General features: G+C 43.8%; 1 protein-coding gene across 4 annotated transcripts; it reads left to right on the top strand.

Moving 5' to 3' along the window:
* Positions 1-327: 327 nt before the first annotated feature.
* Positions 328-13,684, top strand: pan3 (poly(A) specific ribonuclease subunit PAN3). Of its 4 annotated transcripts, none has more exons than XM_029457547.1 (19): positions 328-515; positions 656-1,014; positions 1,945-2,066; positions 2,189-2,261; positions 2,339-2,409; positions 2,594-2,813; positions 3,009-3,226; positions 3,703-3,807; positions 3,907-3,964; positions 4,379-4,540; positions 5,157-5,273; positions 5,432-5,533; positions 6,962-7,127; positions 7,330-7,417; positions 7,539-7,678; positions 8,351-8,480; positions 10,368-10,432; positions 10,525-10,663; positions 11,256-13,684. In XM_029457547.1, exons 1-19 carry the CDS (start codon positions 433-435, stop codon positions 11,394-11,396), a joined length of 2,559 nt encoding a protein of 852 aa, XP_029313407.1. In that variant the 5' UTR covers positions 328-432; the 3' UTR covers positions 11,397-13,684. The 4 variants fall into 4 exon arrangements, with proteins under 4 accessions (XP_029313407.1, XP_029313406.1, XP_029313410.1 ...); XM_029457546.1 differs by having other exon boundaries at positions 653-1,014; XM_029457549.1 differs by having other exon boundaries at positions 439-515; positions 601-1,014.
* The last annotated feature ends 3 nt before the right edge of the window (positions 13,685-13,687 follow it).

The following is a 13,687-nucleotide window of genomic DNA, read 5'->3' as shown; positions in this document are numbered from 1 at the left end:
TAAAAAAGAATAATTATAAAAGTGCAAGAAAATATTTATAATCTCACAATGGAATAATATAACATTGTGTGAGCAGAAATACAATAATGTCATTTGGATTTTCGATATTTTAGAATAAAATAATTGTTTTTATCCTTATATGCTGCAAAACTATTTGTGATGCAGCCGAATGCAATTGATAAAACGAGATTAATTTGGCACATTTAACACATCTGACGGCTGAAATGACTAAAGAGCTTTTTTTTTAATTCTGCAAACATGTCTCAAAAGACCTCTGCCCCCATTATTTCTTTGCATTCCCAATATCACAGTGCTGCAAGTTCAATTTTTTGCAGCGTGTAAACTCGTTGTACCCACAATGCAAAGCAATGCTAGCTGGTCCCTAGCAGAGCAGAAAACAACAACAGGCTACTTTGCGAAGAAGGCAGCTGCATGGATAGCGACAACAACGACGACCAGGATTTCATGCATGCAAAGAGCATTTCTTCTGCCAAAAAGCATCTTAGCATTATAATGTGAGTACTGTAGCGTTTTAAGTGTTCTTCACCAGCTCCAGTGACATTAATCCGTTCCTTTAAGGGGAAACTGTTTGCACGCTAGCTGGCTAGCTCGCTAGCTATCTGCGTCTCTATGTTTGCGTGTCTTCCGGCAGCAGCGGTGGCGGCAGCAGCGGTGCCATGAACAGTGGACTCCCAGCTTCAGCTGCTCCGCTCGGGGTTGCCGGGATACCAAATGTCAAGGTGAAGTTTTGCCGATATTACGCGAAAGACAAAACCTGCTTTTATGGAGAAGAGTGTCAGTTCCTGCATGATGAACCGTCCATGGGAAGCCTGCCGCTGCACGGTGGCGGTAGCCCCGTCCCGTTGTCCATGGCCGGGGGTGGCGGGACGCCAGCGGGGTATTCCCTTGGCGGACCCGCGGCCGCCTGCCCGGGTGGCGGGGGGACCGGTGTGTCCAAGAAAAGCGAAACATTGGGGCCTGCAGGCACGTCTCTGGAGGGGCAGCTGTTAACCAGTGAGTAACAATTACAATAAAACAAGGCCTAGCACGGTGTGACTGGCTGCGACTTTACTTTTGGGCCTTGTTGGGCTTTGTTAAACTTTAGCCCGGGGATTCAGTGAGGCCTCTTCACCCCAGAAAAAAAAACAACGTGGGTTACATTAACCGAAGCATTCACTATGCAGCTAGCACACATTGCGCTCTTTAGCTTCCTTGTGGATACCGTTAGCTTTGTCTTCAGATGGTATTTGCGTTTTGTAACATTAGCCATGCTGTTGCAGCTCACACGGAGGAGGCCTGCTGTTTCTGTATGACAGCTGTGAGTGGGCAGAAACCCGCGACACACGACAGTTAGCTCGTTAGCAGTTAGCTCGTTAGCTATTAGCCAACAAGCGTTAGCTTAACGGCCGTTAAACTGACCGCTTTAACTAAGTTTAGTGCGTTTGTCTGCCTTCAGATAGTTGTAATCAGGTGAAGTACGAGTTTCTCTTCCGTTAGTGTGAACTGTGTTGATGTAGCTTAAGTTTAATGTTTGCTAACATTGAAGTAGGCACGCTAGCTGTTCACGGGGCATTGGTTTTGTGTTTATGGTGTTTTTCTCAACGTACAAACTGCAACTAACTAAAATTCACATACAACTCAACAGGTAACTTCGTCCCCTTTTAACCCGGAACCATTGGAATCAGTAATTGTTCCTAAAAGTTTGTTATTCAATGACACTGAGTGGATAGCGCCCTGTGGTAGACTTTAGTAGTGGTTCACTCTGCAGAAATGTTTACATGCTTTTTAATTAGCGCTGTGATTGTGGCTTAGCAAACACTGAATATTGCTGACATTCACACGCATGCTTAACCTTCTGGTGCGGTTAAAATGCAGAATAATCTCTCAGTTATATCAATCTTGCTAGAGTTAGTATTGTTAAAATGTGGTTTCTGTCATCCACAGTCCCAGGGATGGAGGGTGCGTCACTGAGCGATGCCAATCTCACCAATTCTTACTTCAGCAGCAGCTTTATTGGGGTCAATGGGTTTGGAAGCCCAGCAGAGTCTAAATACTCAATGATGCAGGTACAAAAGGGATGCTGTACATCACTTGTTAGTGTGACAAATACTGCTAAGGAAGTTGATGTTAAACATGCACATTAGAGTGTCTTCTGTAACACATCTGTTCTTGATGCTGTTGTATTTAGCGAATGACTACCAGCAGCAGCTCTCCCAGTCTCCTTAACGACGGTGCCAAGAACTTCAGCCACAGCACTCATGGTAAGACTGCTACAGTACTCATTCATTGAATATTGAAAAGGCAACTGCTAAACTCTTACTCTCTTTGGTCTCTACAGATCCAGTGAACTCCCCGACATCCTCACTATTTAGTGATTTTGGTTCTCTTAGCATTTCCCAAAGGAGAAAGGTGAGTACACAAGCATCCCGTCCAAGACAGTGAAGTTAATTCAAAGTTTGTTACGGTGCTTTTGTGTAAGCAGGTACTTGAGACTTATTTAGGATGCATTTAATTTCCATCTTTGTCTTTATTGCCTCTAACAGGAGCGGTACATTTTATTATAACTCTTGCATGTCGTTTCTTATACTACCAGGCTCCTAACCCAGCAGCAAGTGAGTTCATCCCTAAGGGAGCTCCACGCATGGCAGCCATGGCTCAGTCCACCATGGCTCAGTCCACTATGGCTCAGTCCACTATGGCTCAGTCCACTATGGCTCAAACCACCATGGCTCAGTCCACAGTCCAGGCCTTCCCTTCACCAATCTTCCCACATCCTGGTCTCAGCAGCTCCACAGCTGCTGCGCTGGCTCCTGGTGAGGGTTTTTGGAGCATGACTAACAGTGAAATCACCCCGTTAACACGGCTCTGCTCTACTTTCTACATGCCTTAGTTTTGTTTTCCCATTTTTAGTTCTGAAATTGTATAGTTTAGCAAGTTTTGGAATTCCCTCCTGTATACAGCAGCACATGTGATGAACTAAAGCAGACTCTCCTTGTCTCCAATTATAGGCATGTCTCTGTCTGCGGGATCTTCTCCTCTTCACTCCCCAAAAATTACACCGCACACCTCACCTGCTCCTCGCCGGCGCAGTCACACCCCAAACCCTGCCAACTACATGGTGCCCACCACTGCAGCTGACCAGGCTACTCACATAATCCAGAAAGAGACTGTAGGGGGGACGACCTACTTCTACACAGACAACACCCCGGCACCAATGGCTGGGATGGTACGTTCTGCACTCTGTGTCCTGCTCTGACTTCTAGTTAGGAAAGACTTGCAGATTAAGATGGGGAATACACTAGAGTACTTTTAAAGTCCCAACCAAACATACACCGGTGAAGCATCACATGATGACATTTGTAGAAATGGATTGTTAACAAGGAAACTGCATTTAAATCTCTGGATCTAAAACTTTATGTGATCTGAGGTTCTTTTGAGAAGCACATAACCGTACACTTCAGTCTGTGAGCTGCCCTTTTCTCATGCAGACATCAGACGACAGACTAATTGCAGCCAACTAGGGATTATAAATTGGCCTCAGATGGCAATTTGTAAACTTCTTAACACTTCATCAACATCCTGTAAAAGTTTTGTTCATTTGCATCAGCATGAGCTTTTAGCGTTGGAAGATAAACAACGTATGAACACACTGGTTTTCATTTCTCAATAAATAGGAAGCTGTGTTTTCTGGTTTCATCGCAGGTGTTTCCTACCTACCATATCTATCCCCCCACTGCTCCCAATGTGGCTTACATGCAGCCGAAAGCCAATGCCCCATCTTTCTTCATGGCTGATGAACTCCGACAGGTATTTCCCACTCGCCACCCTCCTCTTTCACTGAATATCTCCTTCGCCTTCCTCTCTGGAGGTAATGTCTGATGTGATGTCTTCCTATTTGACCTCCAGGAGTTGATAAACAGACATCTGATAACCATGGCCCAGATTGATCACTCAGAGAACCCAGGTAAAGGGTTCTGCTCTGTTGTCACGACAAAGGGGTTTTATTGATTCAATCATTTCCATTTTTACAGTTCATGAAAAGTGTGCATTGTAGTGAACAAAGTAAACAAACCTGCGATGCTTCATTAAACAAGAGTGTTGAAGGGTGGTGAAATATGTTCTCTGTCTCTGGGGTTTGTGCTTCCAGCTTTTTGTTTCTGTCTGTTGCAACACTGGAATAAAATTGTACATTTTGTAAAATACATTATGGTATACATGTGTGAAAACAAATCATATAGAACATAATAATCTAGTGCTGCTTGTAGCATTGGTCCAAACAAGTGGTTGTTCATAGGACCTACTTAAAGTTGTTTTTGATTGCGTGTGTTCGTCCACATTATTTATTTTTCTCTTCTGAAACTACGTCTGTGTTTGGCAGATGTACCGTCTGAGGTGGACAGCTACCACAGCCTCTTTCCCCTCGAGGCCCTCCCCCCACCAAACCGCATGCAGAAGACCAGCAACTTCAGCTACATCACCTCCTGCTACAAGGCAGTCAACAGCAAAGATGACCTGCCTTACTGCCTGAGGAGGATACACGGTAATACATGTGGCGATAAGAAGTTGTCTTTCAGAGAATCCTAACGCATAAATTACACAACCGAAATAACCTATGTGACAAATTATGTAATTGTGTGTTGACTCCAATGGTAACTATTGAATAAATAATAAAAGCAACCAGCTCGAAGAGGTTATTACTTTATGTCAAACGGCTCAATTTATATATAATATTATATATATATTATATAATATTATATAATTAATAATATATATTATATAATTAATAATATATATATATAATATATATAATTAATAATATATATATTATTTATATATATTATTATTTATATATTTATTATTATTATTATTTATATATAATATAAACAAACATATATTTATTATTATTATTATTATTTATATATATATATATAAAATAAACAAACTTACTTATCAAAGCTCATTTCTGACGAGCAGTGCAGGACATGTGTGATGATTCCTCCCTTCCATTAGAATAAACATGAAATACATGTGTTGTGGTTCTGTTGATATCATATTTAAACTAAGTGGCGAAGGAGGCTGCGATAATGTAGGCTATCCTTTAACAAAAAAGTTTTTTAATTGCCTATATTTCTGTTATCTTTTTCAAATGTGTCCAGGTTTCCGCCTTGTTAACACCAAGTGCATGATGCTGGTGGACATGTGGAAGAAGATTCAGCACTCAAACTCAGTAACACTGAGGGAGGTCTTCACCACAAAGGCCTTTGGAGACCATTGTGAGTGTGTATAAGTGGATTGGTTTACATGTTGCACTCATGATAGGAAAGACAAACATGTGAGGGAGTACAACGCAGGACAAAGTGGCAATAATTGGATGATTAAAAGTGTGTATAGCCTTTTACACTGTTCTCTTTCCATCTTTCCCCCCCCCTAGCGTTGGTGTTCTCCTATGACTTCCATGCGGGTGCAGAAACCATGTTCAGCAGACACTTCAATGATCCAGCAGCAGACTCGTACTTCACCAAGAGGAAGTGGGGTGAGAAATTCAGTTAGCGTAGGTACTGTCAGGGTTGAGACTAACGTCGTCACAGGGATAATGGACGTCGTGTTTAGGACGCATTAAACCCTAGTCTTCCCCTGATGATGCTACAGTGTGAACAACAAATCTGTATTCAGGGGTACGGAAGCCAATGTACTGCTGTGGTTCGCACGTAGGGGCAGATGCGTAAACCAAAAGTCCACCAGCCCTTTGACAAAAACAATAATGTACCTTACAGAACACAGAAGTTGGTGGTCAGCTGCTGCCTCCATTGGTTCTTTAGTTTGTTGTGACTTTCGGATCTGAACTACCGTGCCCACAGCAGTAACGTTCTGTTACTTCTGTCTGTGTCCTCGTGCGACTACACGGTCCCCAAACAGTTATTTCCTAACTTAGCACAGCTTGTCTCGGCTAATGTTCACATTATTTATAACCTTATTGAGAAGCGTACTTTAGTGACCTACGTCGAGTGTGAAAATAACCAAGATGGCGTCTGCCTTTTTGAAATAAAGACACATTTCCCAAGAAGTTAGCAGGTTTAAAACTGATATTGTGGATATCTTGAGGCTTCAAAACAAGAGTCACGTGTTGGGATTTGGTGAGATGTCCTAGTTTGACAGTTTGCAATACATGTGTCTGTGCGAGGGGGACATGGGGACTTGGAGGAAACTGTGGCTGAAACTGATCCTAAGGCAGGTGCAGTCAGACCTACCTTCTGGATCGCAGACAGAGGAAGCAAAACCATTCAGACACCAGGCTTTGTCTAGTCTGTAGCAAGCGCTGATAACAAATCATAATGTATGAGTTGTGCACAAGGGAACATACAAAAGAAAGCACGGGCTCATACAGTTCAAATGAATTTCTTTCTGAAATGGCCTCGAGGGGAAACAAACGGTTTAGCCATCTCAGCGTTGTCAGTGTGACATTGTGGCGTTTGTTGTTCAGTACACATCCTGACACTTGCCACATGTCACAGTAGCGTTACCCAACCCTATGTTTGTGGTTAGACAGAATATCACACGCAAGACAAAGTTCTGAATTGATGGTAAACATGATTTCTGGGAACATTGAGCTGAAGTTCCTCTAATTTCTTTGTTCATACTAAAGCTGAAACGATTAAATCGACAAAACAAATGTATCTGCAATTTTAATAATCATTTAATTGTTGTTTCAGCAATTTAGAAGAAATCACCGTGGGCTTCAGGAAACGATGACGGGTTCTCATTATAGAGAATAATCTGCAGTTGGGGTTATGTGTGATATAGATTAGAAAATTAGGCTAGATTGACAGAAAGTGACGTGTTTTACTCACCATTTATCCTGAAGACAAGATTGCCAAGGAAGTAGATGACAGTTTGAGGTTTCATGAGTAACGTCTAACCCTTCAACCTGCGTTTGTGTGATAAAGCGTGTCTCCATTTGCAGGACAACACGAGCCTCCTCCGCCACGGCAGCATGCAGGTCTGCTCCCCGAGTCTCTGATCTGGGCTTACATCGTCCAGCTCAGCTCGGCCCTGCGCACCATCCACACCGCCGGCCTGGCCTGCCGCGTCATGGACCCCAGCAAGATTGTTATTACTGGCAAGACCAGGTACACGCACAAACACGTCATTCGATAGCATGGATGAATAAATGCTGTTGATCATAACTTGTGTTTGGAACAGCGTGAATTTCTATTTCAAGCTCAGAAGGTGTAGATATGTTTACTTTCTGCTTCCTTTCTCTCATGAACATGTTGTCGTGCACACTCAAACACTCGACCTGTTGATGACGATGGTCTCTTATCTCTGCAGGTTACGGGTGAACTGTGTTGGTGTGTTTGATGTCTTAACTTTTGACAGCAGTCAGACCAATCATCTTGCCCTAATGCCACAGTACCAGGTACCTTTTATGATTTAGTTTGTGGTCAGTTACACATAAATCTACATTACAGAGTTATTTAACATCAGCAAAATGTGAGTTCATACCTTTTTATGTGTACTTCTGTGTTTTTGTTGTATAGCAAGCAGACCTAGTGTCACTGGGCAAGGTGGTGCTGGCGCTGGCATGTAACTCCTTGGCTGGCATTCAAAGGGAGAACCTGCAGAAGGCCATGGAGCTGGTGTCTATCAACTACTCGTCAGACCTCAAGAACCTCATTCTGTAAGGGGGTCCAGCATGTGTAGAACTTTGCATAGAAACGAGGAATATCCTGATTTTTAATGTTGGACTCGAAAGAACTAAAACTTGAGCTGACACAAGCGAGGTATTAGACAATGGTCTCGTATCTGTAGCAAACACGTAAGTAGTGTTAACGCCCCAACATCCACATGATCCAACACATACATTCCAGAAGCTGCGAGCTTGACAGCCGTGAGGACTAACAATAGCCAGACCGTTGTTTACGCTCATAATGATGAGGGAGGCCTGAAGGGACGGGCGGTCGGTGTTCTTTAGTGGCTTTGTCGTTAGATTGAACAACTTCTCACGGCTACTTTCATTGAAACAGAGTCGACAACATTGGGTTGGGTCTAGTTTACTCTCTGGCTCCTCTAATGTTACATACTCACAGCTTTAAGCTTTTACACTTAAACCTCTGAACGCAGTGTGCTTAAACAACCTCTATAGGCCAGTGCAAGTCTAAAGTCGGTTACTGCCAATTCTAAATATCATTTCAAATTGTTTTGTACATAATTGGAGCAGAATTTGAACACACACAAGTAGACTGACTGAAGATTCGAGTGTTAAATAATGTTATTCTGACCCAAATGGTGTCCTTATTCAGCCTTTCCAAATCACCTGAAGGCAAACTCTAAAGTGTTTGTGTACGTGCAGGTATCTGCTTACTGAACAGTCTCGCCTGCGCAGTGTCAACGACATTATGCCGATGATTGGAGCTCGCTTCTACACACAACTGGATGCATCGCAGATGAGGAATGATGTCATTGAGGAAGACCTGGCTAAGGTACGTAAAGGGCACTGCATTTATTTTGAGTTTGTGTCTCACAAGGCAGAGAGCACAAGGCACACGTGAGTATGCACGATTCATTTGTCGGGCTGATATTTTTGGGTAGTGGCAGGAAATGGGCCATGGGTTTAGTGCACTAAGAGGGAAGCTGTGTGTACACAGGATGTTGTATGGTATATTGTTGGCTTTGCAGTCTCGTCTTGAAGTCGCTGGAGAGTGAATGTGTGAAACAGACTTCATCTTTCTTCTCATTCATGCGAGCTTCCCCATTACTCCCCGACTCTGTACACATCGAACAAAAGAGTTTGTGTAACAGTGTTGTTACCTCCTAACTGCTCAGGACTTCTGCTTCTGTTCTCGTTAAGAGGTCCCGCAGTTCTCATAAGATGCATCAGAGAACTGATGATTAGAACAAGGAAATACCCGTCTGTAGTAATGCAATAGGGTAGCCTGTGATCTGCTGATGTCTGTGCTGGGGGGGAGAGTCAGGCCACCTCTGTGCAATGTGTTGAATGTGTATCTGCACAAAGGGAATAGTAGCATTGTTATTTATTTGCCTGGTGAGTGTTTTTTTTTGACAAAGACCAAGAAGGACACGATGTGTTTGTGTCATCCCTTATCAATCCTGAGTTTAACCGAGCGCAGCATGGGGGTGTAAGGTGTCCTTAAAGACTGCACGGTGGAACACTGTTGTGGTTTACATTTGTGAGGTTATATTACGTCTCTATCCTTGTTGTGCACGTACATTTTTTACTTTTCAAAATATGTGCTGGATTCTTCAACTAAGTAGAGCCCCAACTCTTAATAATTAGTTTCAGCTCCAGTAGAACGGGGAAGTCGGCACACTAATCGCTTCCTGACGTTTGTTTCTTCACATCAGCCTGATATCTGCAGACAGCTGGCTCGCTAGCGTTGGCGCCCCAGGAGATAGAAACATGCAGAACAAAGTAGAATCTGCACTTTGTTTCCTGTCGATCATCTAATTGCTGCAGAAACAACCAACAGTTCTAATGAATTCAATACGTCACAAAGCTTTGCTGTTCAAGTCCAACGTTGGTATACTTGTTTCCACACGAGCAGTAAGTCTAGAGCCACACGTGTTGGATGACGCCAACATGGTCGCTTGTTTGGTTATGAATAATTTTCACTTTGTCCAACAGTGCAGAGAACGTTTGACAGGGTGAGACAGGCAGAGAGGAGGCAGGAGTAGATTAATCTGCAGAGGTAACAGGTGAGCTACAACTTGTTGACAATAATCTGATGAGTCAAACGGCTTTCATCTGTAGCTGCTCATATTTTACAATATGACAGCAGCTCACCCTCTAAACGTTTAAATCGGATGACTGACGCTTCTGTCGATGAGTTCACGGTTTGGTTTTGATGTTCAGAAGCTTTTTGAATTCATCAGTGACTTCCAGTAAGGAGGAAGTGTCTTCTGGTACCTGCGAGAGAACCGGGTCCTGCACCATGTATGGACAGAGACAGGTTTCAGAGGGTTGTCCTGTTATTTTAAGGAGGAATTGTCACATATGCCTTTAACATTAGAAACGTTTCTTCATTCATTTATCCCTTATTGATCAGCAGCAGCTGTAGTGTAGTCGCTGCCTCCAGCTGCACAAGATGTTCCTCACTTGATGCTTAAAGTTAGTTCAGAATCGTATTGTTTTAACTTTAAACTCGTGTTTTTAAGTCTGGGATTCAACAGCTGTTCCCTGGTCAGCGAATGTTTACACACCCGCCACATACCTGCGAGGTCCGCAGTCCAATACTGGTCGAGGACAAGTGTTGCTTCTCTCTCCGTTTCCTGCCTACCTCTTTACCGACTGTCCTATAAAGGCAGAAAATATGTTTATAAGTTTGTGAATATAAATCATTTATTTGCAGGAGGTGCAAAACGGCCGTCTCTTCCGCCTGTTGGCTAAACTGGGCACGATCAACGAGCGTCCAGAGTAAGTAGTACCTGTAGAAACATCTGTGTGTGTGTGTGTGTGTGTGTGTGTGATTTGTGACTACTCTGACCATGTGTGTGTGTGTGAATCAGGTTTCAGAAGGACCCGACGTGGTCGGAGACGGGCGACCGCTACCTGTTGAAGCTTTTCCGGGATCACCTGTTCCACCAGGTGACAGAAGCTGGGACGCCCTGGATCGACCTCAGCCACATCGTCTCCTGCCTCAACAAAGTCAGTCAACTTTCTTCTATTTTTTATTTATGCAGACATTTGTTGTTTGAATTAGTCAAACGTGCAAAGCGGCATATTTCCAGAACATCTGTTCATGCTTCACATGGACTGACTCATGCATTTGCTAACCAATTGCAGAACCGACGGTAAAAGCAGGTCTATTATTGGTCTTCTGCTATCGGTGACATTTGGTTATCAGATGGTCATGGGCACGAGCAGCGGCATGTAGAACTGTTTAACGACAACACAAAGCCCTGAATGGTACTGAACTATGATTTGACTTTGACTACCTCAATCCAAATCCAACCAACATCGTGAAGCAGCCCTGAAACAAATCCTACAAACAGGCATACTGACCAACTTTGTTGTAGATTTATCTTTTCGTTGTCGTTGTCTTCTCCCTTCGGTTGTTCCTCTTTCCACCATCAAGTCTGAAAGCTGTGAACATTTGTACTTCACAAGTCTTGACATAGTTCTACACTCGATGAATCTGGATTTATGAGATCATCTGAGTTCAGCATCTACTCGGCTCTCCCTAAAATCCTTAAAAGCCAACATATTAATGCTTATTACTGTATCTTTGTTGACGCAGCTGGACGCGGGCGTTCCTGAGAAGATCAGCCTGGTGTCTCGGGATGAGAAAAGCGTCCTGGTTGTGACCTACTCGGACCTGAAGCGCTGTTTCGACAGTACCTTCCAGGAGCTGCAGGCTGCAGCCTCCGGCTCTCTGTAGCGCCCTCTTCGGGCCCGGGATGGGACTGCCCGTACCTGGAGCACACTATTGCACTACAGCGAGGACCAGGCTCATGGAGATGACATCAGCATGGTGAAGGCAGCGGGGCAGGGCTTCTTGAACCTCAGTCACATACACTGACCGTGTCCACCAGGAAGGCTTTTTCTAAAGTGTATTTTTTTTAGTTTTCCTAAACCCCGCAGCTGAAAATCATAAATCAAAAGGAAAAAAACAAAACATAAAAGGACAAATACGGAAGCTGTGACGAACGAGTATGATGACATTTTTTTAGATTTGGGGAACAAAACGAGAAACAAACCACGAGGTTTTGAACTTTTTCCGGCTTTTATTGTTTGTTTCTACAGTTGGGATTTATTTTTCTGAAGAGGATGCACTAAGATTTTAATTTTTTTGTTAATTTGTTTTTTTTTATCAATTTGTGTGAGTGGCCTACAGGGTGTACAGAGAGCTAACGTCACACACGGACATGAAACCAGAGCAAGAATTAAAACAAACAAACAAAGAAATCCAGCTTTCTATCGCCTGCATCTCTCTTCCGGCTGGAGACCGCACCCCTTCATTCTGACGCTCTAGGGGAGGGGACATACCAATCGAGGCTTTCATTGGGGTGGGATGCCACCTGTTTCATCAAATGGACCATCCCGCCTTTGCCTCGGTTGTTGGTTCCCCCCCCCCTCAGAAAGGAAAAACCACTTGGGTGGGTGGGTTCTTAAAACTGGAAAAATGGATGACATTTGTGTTCAGGAGATTGTGGAACATCAGGCTCATATGTGTGGGTGGGTGGGCTCGCATGGACTGGGATTTGGGGGGTTAAAGGTGGGGGGGTTTTTTGGCACTGAAGAAGGGGTGTCTTCTCCCGGTGCCGCCTACAAAGTGTTTGTTACATATGCAGCAACCACCTTTTGGTTAATGGACACTATTGTGACATGAACTGCTCAAGGATGGGTGGGTTTGTTTCAGCTGTCCAGCACCTGGTTGTAGCCCGTGGGTGGGTGGGTGGGTCTTCTGTTGAGGTGGAGCCACAGCTGCCTCTTTGTGGAATGTCCTTATTTTGTCCCCCGCCCATCCTCCTGCCCCCAATGTCCCCTTTCTCTCTTTCTCTCTCCTCTTCTTCCTGCTTTTATCCCGATCTGCCCGTCTACGTTTGAGAGAAAAGTGACACTTTTTGTGATTTTTCTAGGTATTTTTTCTCTTTGCTCAGATATTGTGCAGGAATGCATGATGGGAACTTGGAGGGCAATTCATTTTTGCCTCAATTCAACTTTATTATTCTGTGGACCAATTCCAGCAGGGGGGGGAGGGGGAGGGATGGAGGGCCAAGAAGTGAACAGGGCACCAACTGTTTTTTAGTTTTATTTTACTTTTAAAGATCATGGAATATGCTGGAGACGAAGCAGCGGCGCCGACTGCTGCTCTCACTCGAATGGCTTGGATTTCTCTCAGGATGACTAACAGCTGGAGGGGCCCAATGATTGAATGTGTTTGGCTGTCATTGGCTGCCCCCTGTCCAGTCGGATAGATGAGTGGGTGGGACGTCTTCTGGTGGAGGTTAAGAGCGTTACACGTAGGCACTGTGGAGATCATGCTGTAGGGACTTCATGTTGCCCTTAAGTACGGTTCATATTCCTTTTGATTTAAATCTCTTTGAATCAAAGCGACTGAATACATTTGGTGCAAACCTGCTTCACCCTGATAAAGAGATGAATCCAAGCGCTGTCTCACCACTGTTCTTGATTTCTCTGCCTTAGTGTAGTTCTCTGTAGCTTTCGACGTGCGTGTACAAACGTAAGACTAGAAGAACAGGGTCTCGTGTATGAAGCACACGGTCAGAGAAGAGACGGATCAAGGTGAACGACGTAAACAAGAACAGTGTCTCGGCTTTTACCTTTCAGAGTTAGCATTGAAGTGGACGGTCTGTACTTGGGGGTAACACACCTGCAGGGCGCTGGTAAGATCATGTACTACTTCCTCTGTTTTAGTGAAATAAACAGACACATAATTGGTGAATGTGGTGCTATAGAAAACCCTCAAAACACACACACGCCCCCCCAACTTGGTCCACACAATGTCAGTGCTCATATCACTATCTTCCACCTCATAACACACTCCAGTTAATATTAGTGACGGACTTCTTCTCCTCCCCCACATCAGCACAACTACTACAATCACCATCTTAGTATGTTTTATGCCCCTCTTGTGTTCTCTTGTCTCAAATTTTGCAATATTTGTGTGTACAGCAGTATTTTAATAAAGAATACCAAAACTGATGC

The sequence above is a fragment of the Cottoperca gobio genome, chromosome 20, assembly GCF_900634415.1.
Source record: "Cottoperca gobio chromosome 20, fCotGob3.1, whole genome shotgun sequence".
NCBI classification, from domain to species: Eukaryota; Metazoa; Chordata; class Actinopteri; order Perciformes; family Bovichtidae; genus Cottoperca; species Cottoperca gobio.
The sequence above is the reverse complement of the archived record's forward strand: the minus strand, read 5'-3'. Positions and strand labels throughout refer to the sequence as shown.

What these genes read in the sequence shown, in the direction of transcription:
- pan3 (XM_029457546.1), top strand. Translation starts at nt 433, where the DNA reads ATGGATAGCGACAACAACGACGACCAGGATTTCATGCATGCAAAGAGC. An exon ending in GCATTTCCCAAAGGAGAAAG is followed by an intron (nt 2,410 to 2,593) that starts GTGAGTACACAA and finishes TTATACTACCAG; the next exon opens with GCTCCTAACCCAGCAGCAAG. An exon ending in TGATCACTCAGAGAACCCAG is followed by an intron (nt 3,965 to 4,378) that starts GTAAAGGGTTCT and finishes TGTGTTTGGCAG; the next exon opens with ATGTACCGTCTGAGGTGGAC.